This window comes from Saccopteryx leptura, chromosome 1, assembly GCF_036850995.1.
Source record: "Saccopteryx leptura isolate mSacLep1 chromosome 1, mSacLep1_pri_phased_curated, whole genome shotgun sequence".
In the NCBI taxonomy this organism is placed as follows: domain Eukaryota; kingdom Metazoa; phylum Chordata; class Mammalia; order Chiroptera; family Emballonuridae; genus Saccopteryx; species Saccopteryx leptura.
The window spans coordinates 263952282-263970779 of record NC_089503.1 but is presented as its reverse complement, the minus strand read 5'-3'; the positions used below and the strand labels follow the sequence as shown (position 1 = coordinate 263970779).

Genomic DNA, 18498 nt, shown 5'->3' with positions numbered 1-18498 from the left:
AGAGGAGAGAAAGAGAGAGGGCGGGGGAGAGAGAGAGAGAGAGAGAAGAGAGAGAGAAAGAGAAAAGGGGGAGGAGCAGGAAGCATCAACTCCCATATGTGCCTTGACTGGGCAACCCCAGGGTTTCAAACCAGCAACCTCAGTGTTCCAGGTCAACGCTTTAACCCACTGCGCCACCACAGGTCAGGTGAATCATGTCCTTTTGAATGATGCTTAAAGGACTGGGAGGGGCAGCACCACCACCCCATCACTGCCCACCTGAGTGGGGAGCAGCTAATGTGAGTTCCTGAGACATGTGGTGGCCTGTGACAGCTGGTGACCAGAGCTGTGTCATCCCTCAAGCTAAGGCCAGGGGCATGTAAGTGCCTCCACCTCCATGGGGAAGTCCCAGCTGCAGGAAGCACATTTCCTGCCAGCTCAGGACTGAGCTAGGCCCTGTAGGACCACAGGCAAAACCAAGAGCCTGAGGGAAGCTCCTGCCGGACTAGAGATGCTGGGAGCTGCGGTGGCCTCCCCTGTGGCCTGGAATGCTGACTCTGGTGATGGAGGGGCAACAGCACCCCTACTCCTAGACAGGCCAGAAATCTGGGATCCAGGTTCCTTTCCCTATCCCCCACTCCTTACCAGCTAGAAGTCCTTAGTCGAGGTACTCATCCTCCACTCATCCTCCCTGTCCTTGGTTTCTCTATTTATGGGCAATTATGATAAATGTACTACCCAGTTTTATAAGAATTAGACTTACAGTAGCCTGTTGGCCTGGTATGTGGATGTCCCAGGTTCAATTCCTGGTCAGGGCACACAAGAGAAGCACCCATCTGCTTCTCTACCCCTCCCTCTCGTTTCTCCCCACCTCTTCTTCTTCTTCTTCTTCTTCTCCTCCTCCTCCTCCTCCTCCTCCTCCTCCTCCTCCTCCTCCTCCTCCCCTTGTACTCCCATCCCCCTCTTCTTCCCCTCCTGCAGCCATGGCTCAATTAGAGTGAGCCCCAGGTGCTGAGGATGGCTCCATGGCCTCCGCCTGAAACACTAAAAAATGGCTCCAGTTGCAACAGAGCAAGGACCCCAGATGGACAGAGCATCACCCCCTAGTGGGCTTGCTGGGTGGATCCCGGTCAGGGAGCATATGGGAGTCTGTCTCTGCCTCTCCTCTCACTAAAAATAAACAAACAAACAAAGAATTGAGTTAAAGCAGTTAAAACCTCCCTGGTACAGTTAGAATAATCTAGCTGTGTGACTCTGGGAAAGTCACTCTTATCGCTGACTGAAGGGGGCTGTATTAGATGTTCTCTCTCCCAGGCCACTTCTAACTCGAATCTGCCATCATTCTGAACTTATTCTCCAAAATGCAGAAAAAATAAGGAAGGCACTGCAGCTGGCAAATTGTGGTTGCATAACTGGGTGGCTTTTCCACCTCATGTTTGGGTCAAAGTGGGTGGGACTGAGGTCAACCCCAGCCTCCTCTGCTGACAAATGGGCTTGGCTAATCCATTGTCCAAAGACGTTTTCTCCCAAGCTCATGCTGGCTATTTGACTGCAGAGGGCTCTAGAACTGAAACCACAGGGCCCTGGTAGGAGAGCTGGCTGCCACAACTGAAGAGGCAGATTTTAGCTTGAACCCACGGGGGCCTTCAAATGGCAACCAGCAACTCACAGGCACATCCCTTTCACAAGGCTGTCCACTCCCCATTTGTTTTTCTCCCCTCTCTAGAACACTGCTGCCCAGGATGGCTCGTCATCGATTGGGATCTCACCATATTACTAGTCCAAGCTACTCTTTCCAACCTGCTGCTTCCCTGCCGGCTTCAAGTCTCCCATCTCCCTTTACAATTTTATCTCCATATGCCCTTCAGCCACTGCTCTCAACTGAGCGTGCACTTCCACTTGCACTTGCCCCATGACTCCACATTTCTCTCCCCCACCTGTCCAAGTCTTCCTCATCCTTAACACAGATGGCCCTGCCATGAGCTCACGGGGAGGTGCCTGTGTGATCCACATTAGCTCTTAAACCAGGGGTCCCCAAACTACAGCCTGCGGGCCGCATGCAGCCCCCTGAGGCCATTTATCTGGCCCCTGATGCACTTCTGGAAGGGGCACTTCTTTCATTGGTGGTCAGTGAGAGGAGCACATTGACCATCTCATTAGCCAAAAGCAGGCCCATAGTTCCCGTTGAAATACTGGTCAGTTTGTTGATTTAAATTTACTTGTTCTTTATTTAAGTATTGTATTTGTTCCTGTTTTGTTTTTTACTTTAAAATAAGATATGTTCAGTGTGCATAGGGATTTGTTCATAGTTTTTTTTATAGTCCGGCCCTCCAACGGTCTGAGGGACAGTGAACTGGCCCCCTGTGTAAAAAGTTTGGGGACCCCTGTCTTAAACAGTTCCTGTCACATAGCATTATTTTATTCATGCTGCCTCAATTGCTGCCACTTGACTATCAGCCACAGGAAAGCAAGAAAACTGCTAGGTCTTTCTGTACTCCCACTTTGCCAGAACCCAAGTACAACATTTCCAGAGAAGTGAATTCCGCTTTTGTGAGTGAGCGTCCTCCCAAGCCACAGGCTACACCTGACACTAGGTGGCGCCAAGGTGGCTATCCCATATCCATTTCAGACTAGCAATCTGGCCAGACCTACTCCTGAGCCACAGAAAGCCTTGATCTTTTCTATGAAAATAAAGGCAGCCATCCAGGCAAAAGGTGAGACAATTATATCAAGGTGTAAATTATATCAACAGGTGCCTGAGGAGGCAGCACAGTCTCTGCCAAGATACCTTCCAAAAAGAGCCAGATCACACAAAGCACCGTCTGAAGCCCAACTTTGATCTCTTCCGTGAAAATAAAGCTAAGGCTGTTGCCAATCCTTCTGGCTGATGGGTGGGGTAGGGTGAGGTGGAGGGGCTGGAGCACCCATCAGCACCCATGCACCTTTCTGAAATGTCCTCTTGGATTAGAATGAGGTGAGGTGGGGGTGTGGGAGGAGGCAGTGAATCAAGCCAAAAAGCTGGCAAGGACCACTGCCCCTGCCTCATCTCAAACGTCTGTACCCAGGGCAGCATGCTAGGACTGGCCACACACTGTATTCTTTTCTATTTTCCCTCAAATCAACCACCAGTGAAGCCAGCAGGGTCTCCCAGGGAAATGGGCAGGCAGATCAACCCTGGCTTGAAGGTGAGGCCTTTGGTGGGTGATGGCCCCTCAGGATGGGGGGCGGGGCTTGGCTGGGTTGTCCCTTCCAGGCAAGGCGAACCGGTAGCCCTGTCCCAAAGTGATTCTGGTGATTATATTTCTCAAGCGGGTGCAGATAGCCTCAGAGAATGCAGGTGGTACTTCGGACATTGACCCTCTTCTGCCCACCATTCGGGCAAGGCAGCAAGGCTGGCAGCACCCACACCAAGGAGCCCAGAGAGCACTAGCCGGCCAGTGCCGGCAGAGACTGGGCAGCGTGGCTCCGGGCCACCTCCTGTGCCTCTGTGCCCACCCGCCCGCACCCCTCCCCTTCCCCCTCCCCCTCCCCCTCCCCAGGCTTCCAGTGAGAAGCTCATCCTGCAGCATACTAGGGATCACCCCAGTAAAACAGCCTTCTTTACAGAAGGGTCCAGGAAGAGCAGGGCCCTCAGCAAAAAGAAGACAGCTTCTTCAGCAGCTGGTAGGGCAGGGGGTGTTGAGGGAGGGGAAAGTAAGAGGAAAGAAAATACGTAACTTCTCCCACCCACTGGTAGGGAGAAGCCGGGGCAGGAAAGGACAGAAAAGAGGGGCAGCTACTTTATTTTGTGCAAGTATAAGTATTTATCAAACTCATGTGTCAGAAACTTGACATAGTGAATTCCATTAGCCTATGGCCCACACTCCTCTCCTAGATACTAATTTCCACAGCCCAACCTGCTTAACACCTGTTGCTCAAAGAGATCTGATGCAATGTCCACCTTCGGCTTGTGCAGAGCCTGTCCAGCAGGGGAAAGCAAGAGTATCCAGCAAAGGCTCAGAAGGTGAGGCTGCACTCACCCATGGCCCAACACAGACCCAGCCTCTGGCCTCACCCAGCGAGGAGCAAGGGGCCGTACCACCCACCACTGCCCTCCCATGCCAACTTGCTATAGGCATGGCTCTGATGCGGAGGTGCCCACAGAGTCATGGGCCGGCTCAGAGCCAGCCAGCCCTCAGGCCTGGGAGTTGAGGGTTTGGGGCACTGAGTATCGCTGGCGGGCATGCTTCTCGCAATACAGCTCATCTCCCACCCAAAAGTGCCCACGCATCTTCAGGTTCAGCCCACAGTCCGCACACGTGTAGCAACCTGGGTGGCGGTACCGCCCCTCTTGGATGCGCACGGCCTGGTTCCTGCAGGAGTGAGAGGGAAAGCCATTCATTAGCCTGGGGGTGGAAAACTGGAACATTAAAGCATCATGCCCCTAGAACCCAGGGCAGGACCTGGGAAGATCCCCAAATCTCAGACGTGACTCCCCAAGCCTGCCCTCAGGACTCTCACTTAACCCCAGCCTCCACCCCAAGAGCCCCTAATCCAAAAAAAGTCATTCCTTCGCACAAAAGGCAGGTGATCCACCCTGAATCTTCTGGATTGCTAACAGAGCTGCAGCTCTCACAGCGTGGTCCCAGGTGTCAGGGGCATCAGCATCTCATGAAGTGGGGACAAGCTGGACATGCAAATTCCAGGGCCCTCCTGCAGAGGGAACTCTGAGGTTTTGGTCCAGGGATGTCCTAACAAGCCCCTGGGGGCTCTGCTGCTGCTCTGTGGGTCCGTGTAGCAGGGTGGGGAGTGTCCTATTCTGCAGACGAAACACTGAGGCCCAGGGAGCACAAGCATTTGCCTAGAGTGAGGCATCTGACGCTCCACACTGCACAGAAAAACATTTTCCGGGGCAGGGGTGCCTTTCAGCAATTTTCCAGAGTGTGGCTGCATCAGAATGCCACCCACTGAGCAAAATGAACCCACGTCTGGAAAATTCATCCCTTTCCAACAGAGGGGCAGGAGGGGCAAAAGCAAGATTTTCCAGGAGGGAGCACCACATATGGAGGCAGATCTCCAGGGGCTGAGAGATTATTGGAGAGAAATCAAAAGCAGTAGCACGTCTCCCTGCCCTGGAGAGGGGACAGAAACCGGGGAGGAGGGGAGACAGCAGGAAGAAGCCAGTGCAGGCTTTCTAAGAAGGCTGACAATGACCTACAGAATGTCTCAGGGCTCCACTCTGTCAATGCGCGCCTCCAGGGCCCCTGACTGGCTGTTCTGGGCAGGTCCCCCCGGAAAGCACCTGTGCCCTGCCCCCAGCCCGGCCCTGCAGGCCACCAACACTCACGCAATGCTGGTGCTGCACTTCTCACACGTGTGGAGCTTGGGTGGGGCAGCCAGGGCCCTGGAAGTGGGCAGGGAGGACTGAGGGCTCAGTGAGCTGGGCAGGAAGGCAGGTGTGCCACCTGGGAGGGGTGAGGGCAGACAGACACATCAGAGCTCTTCCACAGCTGCACAGCCAGGCAATATTCAATATTTACATACGTACATTCCACCTGCTACAACATGCTCTGTTCTAAGGACGCTCCTGCTTAACAGGCACACAGACAGGCAGGCCGCTGGGCAACGCTGGGCATGAGCATGGGAAAGGAGGAAGAAAGTGATCGTGCCAGATCCTTGGCGGAGGTTGGGCAAGTGCAGGAAGCACACTCCAAGCTGAGCTTGCCCGAGCGAAGGCAGCAGGCTAGGGAGTGTTTGTGTTCAGTGTCTGGCCCAGCAGGCCCAGCAGACATTGCCCTCGCATAACCCAGCCATCATGGTATTAATGGACATTAATAATAGGCAGTAACTGCACCACGATACCTTCGTACAGTCTTTAAAGGGCTCTTCTGTGCATTATTGCATCTGAGCCTTGGACCATGCTCAAGTGAAGCACAGATGTTATGGGGCAGGTACCATCCCCATTTGTAGCTGATGTGCCTAAACTCCAGTGGTGATGTCACCATTCAGCTGCACTCTCCTCACCCAGCTGCACCTCCCTGGCCCCCTCCAGGGGCCTGCCAAGGCCTCAGGGTCATAATAAACAAGAATGTCTCCGAACCTTCACACCGCACCCCCTGCCTCTGTGAACACCACTAGGAGGTGGACCTCAGGGTTGTAACTAGCCATCAGGTTTGTGTGATTCTGCCACTCACGTGCTTCGCCTGACTGTCCTGCCCTCTCACCTCCTGGTGCCACTGCCCAGGCCTGGCCCTCCCCATCTCTCCCCTGGACCAGGGCATGTCCTTCCACAGGACTTCAGGAGGAGCACCCAACTCCTTGGAAGCTGGGCAGGCCTGTCAGCCCCAATAAAGAGTTTCTTACTAATAGACATGGGTCCTGACCATTGTTCATCGCCATGCTCTGCACACAAATGGCCCTTCAGTGGGCACAGTAAGTGTTTGACAAGAGCCCAGAGCGTCTGTACTGCCCCCTGTGGCATCCCAGGCACTGCCTGGCACTACTGAACTGCCTTCGTGGGTGAGGCCTCTCCTCAGCCTGGCATGGGAGGCCTAACAGCCAGGACGTCGTGTCCACGGCCATCCTCCCCGCTGCCAGGCCCGCTATGCTCGGCTCCCATACCCAAAGCCGTCCGCTGCCAGCCTCCACATTCCAGCGTCTCTGCCACCATCTGAAGGCCATTTGGTAAAGGTTTCATCTTTCTTCAAAGGCCACGTCAAATCCCTCTTCCTCCATGAAGCCCTTCCTGGAGACTCCAATGCCCACACTGCTGTTTCCTTGGCACTTTCCTGATCCCAGCCTGGACCCCTGAGGGCGCCCCGATAACCCTAGCAGACGGTAAGCACCTCCAGGGCAGGGCTGAGGTACCAGCGCCCCTTGGGGCCTGCTCCCGTGATGAGCACTTATGAGATACTAGCTCAATCATGTGTCCACTCGGGGTTCAGGAGTGTCCTGGGGAATCTCCTCACCAGAAGCACCCCGCCGCACCCCACCCCACCCCAGGGCTCACTTCTCTCTTCGGCCTCCAGGGCCTCCTGTAAGAGTCTGAAGGAGCTGGACTGCCGAGGGGGCGCCCGCGCCTCACGGTTCTCCTGCAGCATCTTGAAGACTTCGGAGTCGTCTCCCCGGAGCTGGCTTCCCCTCTCTGAGTCCACACTGTGAGGATGGGAGGCAGGCAGGAGTGAGGGTTCGTTCTGGGTGTCAGGACAAGCGTGGGAGCCGGGAATGGGGGTGTCCCAGGGGAAAGGATTCTGGGGCCAGAGGAAAGCCGCCTCGGCTTAGAGAGGCGAGGACCCCCAATCCCTGTCTGGGAAGCCAGTCTGCCTCCTGTCCCTCCCAGCCCTCCGAGATCCCACGCCACCCTCCCCAACCCACTGGTACCTGAGTCGGGGGCTAGAGGCCCGGGGGCCCGGGGACGGCGGCAGCACCAGCACAGCAGAGTCGCCGGAGAGGCCGAGGCCAGCCTGCGGGGAGGAGAGGCACCAGGGGAGGAGTCAGCGCGGGAGCCTTCGGCCAGCTCACCCATCGGGCCGCCAAGGCCGCTGTTCCCAGGCCCAACACCAGAGGGCTCTCAGCCCTCGCTGAGCAGGAGCCCCTCTCCCTGCCCCCCTCCATGGACTGTCACCCAAACTTGCCCTGAGAACCAGGGCACCGGAGGACTGGCCCTGCCCGGTTCCGGAGGGGAGGGAGGCAGCACCCAGCTGTGGAGGGGTGAGGCTTCTGCAAGGGGACTGGGCAGGCGGGGCAGAATGAAGACCAGAGGGTGACAACCAGCTAGGTTCAAATGAAACGCAAATTCCTCTGTTATCTTGGGCTATGTGTTTGGAAAGATGTTGCATGTTGGGGCCTGGCACCTCCAACTGAAAAGCAAAGAAGCCAACCTTTTCGCCGGGAGGAAAAGGTAGCAGAAAGGGAAGGCGGGGAGGGGCTGAGACCCCTCCGGGAGTCAAGGCTGGAGCTGCACAGGGTCCTCTCTCCCACTCGTGCTGATCCTCCGGAAGCACCAGGGTCTGAGCTGACCAGCCTTCCCCAGCTCCCCTGGGGAGCCTGGTCCTGCCCCTCACAGCCTTGGGGAGCCAGGCCGGCTCCGGCTCCGGGCCCCATGCCCAGCAACAGTGCCCCCCCTGGTGTGCACCGGCGTGTCCTGGGCCCCTACGCCTGCTCTGCACTGGACATCTCGCCTCCCACCTCCTGTGGCTCTGCCTCCTGGCCTCCACACCCTCTTCCACTCTGCGCCTCCTCCATCCCAGCCCCTTGCAAAGGACAGCCCCAGAGACCAGCAGGCAGCATGGTGCTGAGGGCACAGTATCCCAGAAGCCAATTTCCTCCATTTTAAATTTCAAAGTCAGGAACAAATTGTAGGGTTAAATGAAAAGAAACTGCATGCGTTCTCAAGCTAAAAGTGGAAACACCGGAGTCTTGAGAGGACAGCCCAAGACACCCCTGCCTCTGCCACCAGCCTGCACTCCTCCACTCTCAGGCCTTTGTGGGAAAAGTCCTCCAGGTGAGAAGACTGAGGGTCAGAAGGGCGAAGCGGCAGGTGTCAGAGACAGGGTGGGAGTCCACGCCCAGCTCCCGGCTGCCCAGCTCGTGCTGCGTGCGCAGCTGAAGGGTGGCGAGAAAACTGCTTCAAGAACAATGGCCAGCGCCAGCTAGTTCCTCAAGAATGATGTCCCATCTCGCTGTCCCAGGCCAGCCAGCACCCGCCCTGCACGGGGGCACTGGCCAGTGGGGAGAAAGGGCTGAGATCTAGCCCAGGTTCCTTGGAAAGCCAAGTCCTCATGCTGGCCAGAGAGATGAGGACTTACTTCACACCTGCTCACCAAGGCTTTTGCCTCCCGGGATGGGGTAACCTCAAGTTTCCAGAGGGCACCACAAGGGCTGGTGGAGTCCTGCAGCTGCGTTCAGTGCAGCTTGGGCCACCCAGGAGCCAGCAGCTAATCCACAGCCACCGCGGACGGGACGAGAGCTCATCTATAGTCACCTCGGCCCCTTCCTCCTGCCAGCCCAGCACACCCTGGTGGATTGGCACCCAGCACCCTCACTCAGAGCAACCTGCCTTTCTCCTCCCTCCTCTCCTCTCAGTCAGCTCAGGGCAGGGTACCTGCCTTCACAGAGGGGGACTTTTCATCTCCAAGTCCAGACAACCTGCACATCTGACCATCAAGAGCCATCTGTGGCCAACACCCCTCAAAATGTGTTCTGAGGAATACAGGATGTTAATAAGGTGGCAGGGAAGAGGGGGGTGCAGGAGAATGAGTTTAGGAAATTAATAAAATTAAATGTGTTTCTCTCTCATAGGACTTCTTAGGGCCTTTAAGGTGCTAAAGCGCACAGTGACCCCCACAAGGGAGCTGTGGGGCCCTGTGACTCACTTCCCTTGTGGACCAGAATGCACGCTTGGTTGGGCTAGGGATTTCTGTTCCCCATCACCGCTTCCCCGAGCCTAGACGGGCACCTGACATAGAGCAGCTGCTCAGGGAGCACTTGCTAAAGAACTGACGGGGCGCCTGCAGTCAAAGAACAGGCCGAGGGGCGGGGGCTCATCAAGGTCACACAGTGGAGGTGAGACTAACCTTTTCCTGCCGCCACCCAGCCAGGGCTCCTCTTTACAACTGGGCATCCGACCCCTGAGGGCTCCTTAAAACAGATAGGTGCCCCCCCCCCCCCCCCCCCGCTCACCCCTGTGTCTGTGTCTCACTTAGTAGGTCTAAGCTAGAGCCTGGGGATTTATATTTCTAACACAGTCCAAGACACTGCTGCTGGTTGGAGAGCTACTCCCTGCACCGCCCGACTGCCTCCCTTGCCTGGGTTGAGGACACCATAAGGAAGGAGGCCAGGATAGACTGGCCCTCCCCTGCAAGCCCTAGGACAAGTCTGGACCACTGCTTTCCCTGTCCTGCTGTCAGCTTCCACTCTACATCCTGCCAGGCCCACCTCCCGACCCTCCGCCGGAATGCCTGACAAAGCCGTCCTGGCTACCAGGTCCTCCTTCATCTCTCCCTTCCGGAAAGCCTCCTGTTCTTATAATTAAGACCATACTATTTAGTGCAAACTAATTGTTTCAAAACTGTTTTGCATGTTTGTCTTATCTCCATAGCTACATTTAAAATTGTTTAAAGAAGGGGCCTCAAGGGATACATCTCTATGCCCACGTGCCTGGTGGCTCACCAGGAAGCCCCTACTGTGCAGCCTGGAGGACCCTACCCCTTCCTTCTCCAGAGCCCTCAGCATCTGGTGCCCTCCCCTAGCCATCCCCAAAGGCTCTGCTTTCTGAAATGCAGAATCAACAGGAGTTAAGTTTCCAGCAGCTGGGCCTCATCCTCTTCAACCCAAAGGTTGGACATGCCCCCCGCCAACTCTGCACCCAGCAGCTGTGGTCCCGAGCTTTTGGCTGTCTCACTGCCTCACTCCCTTGCCTCCCCACCCGGGCCCTTAGGGAGGAGGAATACCACCAAGGGGTGCTGGGCTGTCACTAGCGGAGAGTGGGACCTGGGGTGGGGGGCCCAGGGGAGGAAGGCTGGGGTGAGGCAGACAGAGAGAGGGCCAAGTGCAACTTGATGCAGAACCACAGTCCTGCTGGTGGCTCCTGGGCTGAGCCAGGGAACAAGGAGAGGACGGGTGGTGGACTTGGGGCAGAGATGGAGCTGGAATGGGGAGGAATGTGTTCAAGGGATGCAGCCAGAGCCAAAAGGAACCATCCCAACAACAGCAGCAAAACTATGTCAGCCCCAGCCCAAGAGAAACACTCAAAAACGGAGGAAGCCAACAGGAAATGGCTTGGTGGCAGCGAGTGGGAGTGAGGACGCAGAAGGCCACCTGGGACCCACGGGGCAAGGCCAGGCCAGCCAATGTGACCCACGAGTAGACAGGATGGCCTCTTGGCTCAAGAGGGGGGAATGTCCACTGCTGGGAGACAGAGACCCGCTGCTCGTGTACGGTCAACCGCCTGCAGCCCCGTGGGCACCACTGACAACCAGTGGGCCTGGGAGGCCGTCTCCTCTCCCGAGCACCCTCACCTGTCGGTGTCCGGGGTGGCCTCCATAGGACAGGTGGTCAGCAGCTGTGAGTCCTGGGGTGTGTGCCAGGCTGTGGAAACTGAACCGGGAAAATGCATAGTGTGTGTGCCAAGCCCCCCACTCCAGACAGCCCCAGGAAAACACAGGGTATCCCCAGGATGCCCCAAACACAGCTGAGACTTTGAGAGGCCTGGCCTGGTCCTGGCAGCCAGGGTGCCCCCCAGCCCCTCACACTGACCTTCGGCCAATCACCACCTCTCCTGCAGGGGCATGTGGGCTGGTGGGGTGCTGGGTGAAGAAGGGGCTGCATGCCCGGGGGCTGAGGGAGGCTGGGCTGGAGCAGGAGGACTGCAGGGAGGACTGACTGTTAGTGTGTGTCCTCACTGAGCCCTGTGGAGACAAGGACCGTGAAGAGTGATTCACCCACCCTCCTGGGCCTTGTCCCTCAGGACTCCCCCTCACTTCAGGGTGCTGGGGCAGCCAGCGGAGGGCACCATCCTACCTGGAAACGTGTGGCCAGCACCTCCATGGAGCTTTCCCCGTTGGTCTGCCCAGGAGAGGCAGCCCGGGACCTGAGGAGAGCACAGAGGAGGCCGTTGTCGCCAGGGTCCTGGAACCCTGCTTAGCTGGTGGGGCCGGGAGTTTCAGCTGTCCCCAGCACCAGGTTCTCAAGACTAGTAAAGCATTCAGATAAGAGGTTGTTGACTTTTAACCTTGCCAGATTCAAGACCAACGACTATCATCGACCATTACCATTAATTACTAAAAGAAAGGACAGTTTAGCACCAAAAAAAAAGGAAGCACATAATTTTAGAAAGAAATTCCATGAATTCAATTTTATTAAAAATCACTTGATACTATCTCCCCTTTTTTTCTGGCATTTTATCCAGATCATCACTACCAGCATCCGTTTGTAGATCAATCTGGAGGGAGACTGCTGATTTCATAAACTAATCCTTTATCTTTCACCCACAGAGAAACTAAAACCCAGAGAGGGAAAGCAAGTTGCCCAAAGTCCTAAAGCCCAGTAATGGCTGGGCCCGCTGTCCACTGTCCCCAACCAGCGGCCTGTCCCTCACCAGCTCCACCACTGTGGCCAGAATGCCTTTGAGAGGGTCATTCCTGGTCCCTTCCACAGGCTTCTCCTCCATACAGCAAGGGTAAAGCGGTGCCCTTTCCCACCAGGAAGGCAGCTGCAGGGCTCAGAGACCAGCTCCCCTCCAATCACCCCGCAGTCAGCTCCCCTGGGAAGCTCCTTCATCAGCCTTCCCAGGAGAGCCCAGCTGGAGCCCTGAAGGGGCCATCGGAGGGCTGAGAACTGGCTGAGAAAAAGCGCCTGCCCTGTCCCATCCCCACTACACCATTCCTGGATGTCTGGTCACTTCTCGAGAGGTCAGCAGGAACCTCAGACACCACATTCCACGCCAGCCTCAGCCTCCACTGGGAGGGTCTGGAGTCAGAGTGAGGGGAGCTGGGGCCGTGGCTCCAGCCCAGAGCACTGCTTCCTGCCACAGGGCTCCGACTGCCGAAAAGGCCGTGGGGGTGGGGAGGGTGCCATTTAGGGAGGACTGTGAGGGGCCTGGGGAAAAGGAAGAAGAGACAGAAGGGGGAGGAAAGAGGCGTGGAAAAGAAAAAGAAAGAAAGAAGAGACAGGGAGGTTTGCCCTACACAACAGGGAGCTGGAGGCCTGGGGGTCCTCAGCCACGTCCACCTCCCTGAGGGGCTGGGTCCCTCCAAGAGGGACCTGAGAGAAATTATTGTATCAGCAGCTCCCTGCCCCTCCTCCGACCCACTCTGCAGCCTCTTGTAGATTTTGGTCCCCTTCCCAGATGCCATGAGGTACTCCCCACCCTCCTCCTCTGGGTCCCATTCCTGCAAACACTATTGAGCCAGAGTGGCAAGAAGGAGTCACTGAAGAGGCGGGGGTTGCCAGAGCATGTCATGGGAGCAGCTTCTGTGGCACTGTGGGGCAGCAGGGCTGGGAGAGGGCACCGAGTCAGGGCCCAGGGAGAGCCCGCAGTGGGGGCCGTGACAGAGAGGCAGGAGGAACCTGACTCAGGTTCAAGGCCCGCCCAAAGGGCTCTCCTGGCTGAGGGAATCTCTCAGCATTCCTGCCCAGTGACTCACCAAGATGCCCCACCCTGGGAGCCACCTGTCCCCCTCACCCCCATCCCCCAATCCCAGACCTCCAGGCTGCAAACCCCCTAGCCAAAAATCAGCCTTCACCAGCAGGACAGAGAGACAATGGAGAAAAGGATGGAGGGGTTCTCTGAGGAGTGAGCCTCCTCACCTCCTTCTCCCAGCCCTCTCTGAACAAAGGTCATGCCCTCTTGGAGGCAGGGACCCTAAGGCACACCTTTACCCTCTTCAACCCACTTTATGCCCACACCCTGTACCATACACACTTGGGAACCAGTCAAACTTGGGCATCCAGGTGGCTGATGCCAGCCTGCCCCGCCTGTGGCTACATGCCCAGCCAGGCACAGGGATACCCCTCAGCTCACCGTGCTTTAGGCCCCAGACCTCACAGAGGAGCTGAAAGCACAGGGTGGGGGGTGGGAAGGGCCACCAGCAGGCGCAGAGGGTTGGCAGAGGGGAGAAGTGAGCTGGCAGGCTCAGCAGAGGTAGAGGGCCTACCGGTCCAGCTGCAGCCGCAGGGGTGAGGGGCTCTGGCGGATCTTGCTCTGGGCCTCTGCGTGAAGCATGCCCTGTGCACTCTCCCCATTGATGGCCACGATAATGTCGCCAGGCCGGAGGTCAGCAGCCTCAGCCTTGCCCTGCTCCGTTACCTGCAGGGGATGAGGAGCAGGTAATCTGAGGTAGCCCTGCTCAGACACTGGTGATACTCAGGTAGGGAGACGCAAGACGGGATTTCCCTCTATCCTACTCAAGAAACACAGAAGCTGGTTTGAACCAGGCTGGTCTGTGTCCCCCTTAAACCCTTTGAGCAGTACGAACGTTCATGTACATCCTCATGCCTCCTGACCATCCAGAGTACGATCGTACACGTGTGAGGCAACATTTAAAAAAGGCAAATGTATGTTCTTCTTGTTTCCATAAATTGGTTATCAAACAAACATGATTTTAAGTTAATAAAACTGGAACTGGAACTAATTTCATTTTTTGAAAAAAAACTCACTCCCAGAGGTCAGTGAGCATGAAGAAAACTCACTCCTCAAAGTTAAGACCTCTCTCCGTGCCCTTGGATGCCTGTCCCCCACCAGCCAACGCCTCTGAAGCAGGAGCGCCCACCCCCAGCACTGACATTCTATGGGGGCCTCCCAAAGCACATGTGATGGCAGAATCTCAGAAACTGTGCTTGGAAACACTTATGGATAGAGAGCCCTGCCAGTGCAAGTGGCCCCGTGCAGGGGCTGCCAGCTCACAGCCCCTGCGGGAACACACCAGGCCTGGGCCGGCACGCGGGGAACTGCTGTGAACTCGGGGAGCCTAGTCTTAAACCACCCAACACGGCTGTCAGCAGGTATGGGGTGGTGACCAGTCAGCCCCTTACTTGGCCCAGCAGCCTTTTACTCCTGGCCAGGCTACCACATCCCCATGGCAATGGGGACCCAGCCCTCCCGGGGGGCCAATATGCCCAGAAGCAGACCTCTGGTTCCAGAACAAAAAAAGACATGTGTCTGTGGGACAAGGGAAACAGAGCAGATCCTGACTATGGAGGTGCAGCTTAACGGCTTGAAACTAGCCCTTACCTTGGTCACCATAATGGGCGTGTGAAAATCTCTGCCACCAGTGATTCGGAAGCCCCAGGGTGCAGGCCCCACAACATCCACAGTCAGCGCCATACCTGAGGAAAAGAGGGTGGAGAAGTGGACCCCAACCCCCAGGGGCAGCCTAAGGCGGAGGAGAGAGGCACAAGGGAGGAGAGGGGATGACAGGTACAGGGGTCAGCCAGTCAGGGCCTGGGGGTGGGAGGAGAGGAAGTGACCAACTCCTTCCCTCACCCCCCAGTTTCACTTCTCCCCACCCTGGGAAGCCGTGACTGAGTTCCCCTTCACTGGGCTCAGTGGAGTGGCTCCCTGGGCAGACTGTCAGGGGGCCAGAGGGGGGCTTGCTGGAGCACTGGCTGGCAGGGGCTGGCAGGTGGGTGGAAGATGGCAGCATTTCCTCCTCTCCCCTCCTCCACTATCAGGGCTAAGTCCCCTAGAGCTTGTTTCCTGTCCCCAAAACCGAACCCACAAGGTACTTCCTCCCGCTCTGGGGGAGGGCAGCGCTGTGGGAACAGAGTGACAGCAAGGAAGCTGGTGATGCCACCAGCCTGTTTGAGGTAAGGCCACGGTCTTCAGAGGGGCCTCCCAGCCCTTGGCAATGTGGTCCAGCTAGGCAAGCCTGGGCTTCCCATCTCCCTCCCCTAGGGACCCAATACCCTCTGAACAGCCCAAAAGAAGGATAGGCTCATCTGCCAAGCTGGGCAGCCCTGGCGCTGGTCAGCACCGTGAGCTGGCTGATGCTGCCTGGGCCCTGGGGCCACAGGCCTCCCATCCACTGCCCCCACCTCTGGGCAGAGCCATTGTAGGATTTCCGGAGCCTCTAGGTCTGGAGTCAGGAGCTAACCCAGGCAGAAAGCTGCAGTGCCAGACTGGGGCACCACCCTGCCCAGCACCCACGCTGGAGTGCCCCTGGGGAGGAGGCCCAGAGACTGCAAGTGCTGCTCAAATCCATCCCTGGCGCTGGGGCTGCCTCCCTGCGTTCAGGAGCTTGTGGAGCGCACACCCTGGCCACTGGGGCTGTCTGCCCCCGTACTGGCCCTGTAGGTTCCCCTTTGCCCAGACCAGGTCTCTGTCCCTCCCAAGGCCCCCAGGCCTCCAGGGGCCCAGGCCAGTGCGGGTCGCTAGAACGCCTTCGAGTCTCGGACCTTTGAGCCGGCCAGTGGACTCCGCGCCGGGCGCAGCCCGGAGGTGCCCAGCCCGTCCGCCCGGCTCTCCCAGTTCCGGCGCCCTCTGTGCTCCGAGACCAAAGTACCAGCGCGCCAGGGGCTGGAGGAGGAGCGCCCGGGACTGGAAAGCCCAGCCGGCGGGGGGCGCGATCCGAGAGGAGAGGATGCGGAGAGGGGCGGAGGGCGCGGACGGCGCGAGGGAGGGCGGAGCCCCGCAGCAGCCGGGAAGCCGCCGGCGGCGCTGACGGCGCGCAGGTGGGCGCGTTCACCCGGACCCCGCTCACCTGTCGGGCTTGGCAGCCGAGTCTCAGAGGCGAAGGAGGGAGGCGAAGAGACGCCGCGGCTCCCGCTGCCGCCGCCGCCTCCTGCCCGACTCTGGGGAGAGACGCCCGGGGCTGCGGGACCTGCCTCCGCCCATGTGATCCCGGGGCCGCCCCTGCAGGGAAGCCGCCGCCTCCACGCCGCCCAGCCCACGTGTTGCTGTCTGGTCCTGGCCCCGCGGGAGAGGGGCGGCGACTCTCTCTAAAGCACCCAGGAGCCGCGGCCGTCCTCCCCGAGGTGCCCCGTCCTCCTAGCTGCCCCCTGAGCACGGGGGAAATGTTCTGGGCGCAGCGGCGAGCCCCACTTCGCGAACGGCAGGTTTCTCCCCGGCGGCTGCCCCGCTCACCTTCAGAGGGGCTCTCAGCACACCCCGAGGGCCAGGGCTGGGGAGCTGGCCGGGTCTGTCTGCGGTCCGCCCGGCCCGTTCGCCGGCTCCAAGCTCCCACACTAGCGCAGACGCAGCCCGAGCCCGACAGCCACAGATCCCAAACTAGGCCGCCCTTCCGAGGCCAGCGCGCTCAAGGAGCAGTGACATAAAGCTCCCCAGCTGGAGGCACCTGGCAAGCCTGCTCCGCTCTGGGAAACTTGCCAGGTCCAGGAGGAGATGAAGAAACTCCGGATGGAGGTCACCGGTCACCGGGCACCCACCTGGACTCTACATGCGGCTGCTCAGCTCCCTCTTCTGAGCTGAAGATGCCTTTTCCATTCTGGGCTGCCCTCACTCTCGTCCTGCCTGGGATTGGCCAGCCCCAACACCCCACTGGCCCTTGGCCCCCAGGCCCCAGCCCTCTGCCAATAACCTTGAACCCAGGCCCCAGGGATCAGGAGAGCCCCCCAGGCACCAGCTCAGACCATCTGGCAAATGGTTCCTGAGCGTCATACCTAGCACCCCGTCATGGGCACCTCAGGGCCCACCAGAGCTGGCTCCATCTCCCATTGGTCTCCACTTTGCGTTCTGACAAGCTGGCCTGTTTTCAGGGGAGCAGGGGGGGCACACCTGTGGGCACAACTGTAACTTGTCAGCCTCAGATAGTCATTCCCTCCCAGTATCATTTACAAGGAATGCCCTCACCACCCCTCCCCCACGTTGCCCCCCCACCTACGCCCTGGGTCTTCGCCTCCCTGCACAATTGCCCAGCTATCTCCAGCCTGCTTCTTCCCCTGTCCCTAGCCTACCACAGCCTCTGTTCCCAGTGTGTGTGAACCACTTTCCCACGAACTTGTTCCATGCCTAGTGGTGTGGCCGCTGGACCTGATGTACCTGTCCACCTCCCACCTCCCACCTCCACCACCTAGGCTGGAAGCCCTGAGGGAACTGAAAGCTACAGGTAGGACCAGCACAGCCTCGTGGTCACACAGACCTCCTCTCAAATGCCAAGTCTGCCTCTAAGTTGTGTGACCTTGGGTAATTTCTTCTGGGCCTCAGTTTCTCTAACTGTAAAATGGGAACAATACCTAATTGTACAGATTGCCCTCCCATATAAAGCAGCCTGCACACAGTTTCCTCAGAGAGTAGGCTGGGTTTTTGTTTGGTTTACTGCTTTGTCCCCAGAGCCTAGCACAGTAGTTAGTCCCTCCCAGTAGGGCATTCGATAAATATTTGTTGAATGAATATTGTTTTAATGATTGAATGGGTTCATCTCCCTCCCCCTCCCAATCTGATTTACACTTTTTGGTGATCTTGACTTTGCCTGGGACAGTCCCTTGAAACATTTAGTTTCATCTGCAGGATTTCTTTTTGTTGTTGTTGTTGTGACAGAGACAGAGAGAGGGACCGCAAGGGAGAAAGAAGAGAAGCATCAATTCTTCATTGCAGCTCCTTAGTTGTTCATTGATTACTTTCTCATATGTACCTTGACCAGGGGGCTACAGCAGAGCGAGTGACCCCTTGCTCAAATGCCTGATTGACTTTGTGCAGACAGGTGGCAACAGTCACAGACCTGACTTCAGCATTTTCTAAGGACGTGACTGACCCAGAAGACTGAATTTCTCAGCCTTCTCTCCTCTTGTGGAGCGGAGTCAAACACTCAAGCCAGTGACCCTGGGCTCAAGCCAGCAACCATGGGGACACATCTATGATCCCACGCTCAAGCCAGTGACCCCGCGCTCAAGCTGGTGAGCCCATGCTCAAGCCAGATGAGCCTGTGCTCAAGCCGGCGACCTCAGGGTTTCAAACCTGGGTCCTCCGCATCCCAGTCCAATGCTCTATCCACTGTGCAACCACCTGGTCAGGCCATCTGCAAAACTTCTCCTCCGTGGGCTCTGCATTCACAAAACTCAGGATAAAGACAAAGTTGTCAGGGC

At 57.6% G+C, this 18498-nt stretch overlaps 1 protein-coding gene across 6 annotated transcripts; it reads right to left on the bottom strand.

The window, feature by feature from the left end:
• Window positions 1-3740: 3740 nt before the first annotated feature.
• Window positions 3741-16674, bottom strand: PDLIM2 (PDZ and LIM domain 2). Of its 6 annotated transcripts, none has more exons than XM_066351613.1 (10): window positions 16541-16674; window positions 14690-14784; window positions 13614-13765; window positions 11479-11548; window positions 11215-11366; window positions 10977-11055; window positions 7339-7421; window positions 6968-7113; window positions 5306-5423; window positions 3741-4331 (listed from the first exon to the last, which is right to left on the bottom strand). In XM_066351613.1, exons 2-10 carry the CDS (start codon window positions 14780-14782, stop codon window positions 4154-4156), a joined length of 1071 nt encoding a protein of 356 aa, XP_066207710.1. In that variant the 5' UTR covers window positions 14783-14784; window positions 16541-16674; the 3' UTR covers window positions 3741-4153. The 6 variants fall into 6 exon arrangements, with proteins under 6 accessions (XP_066207710.1, XP_066207670.1, XP_066207681.1 ...); XM_066351573.1 differs by lacking the exon at window positions 16541-16674 and adding an exon at window positions 16158-16295; XM_066351584.1 differs by lacking the exon at window positions 16541-16674 and adding an exon at window positions 15853-15990.
• Window positions 16675-18498: the final 1824 nt, after the last annotated feature.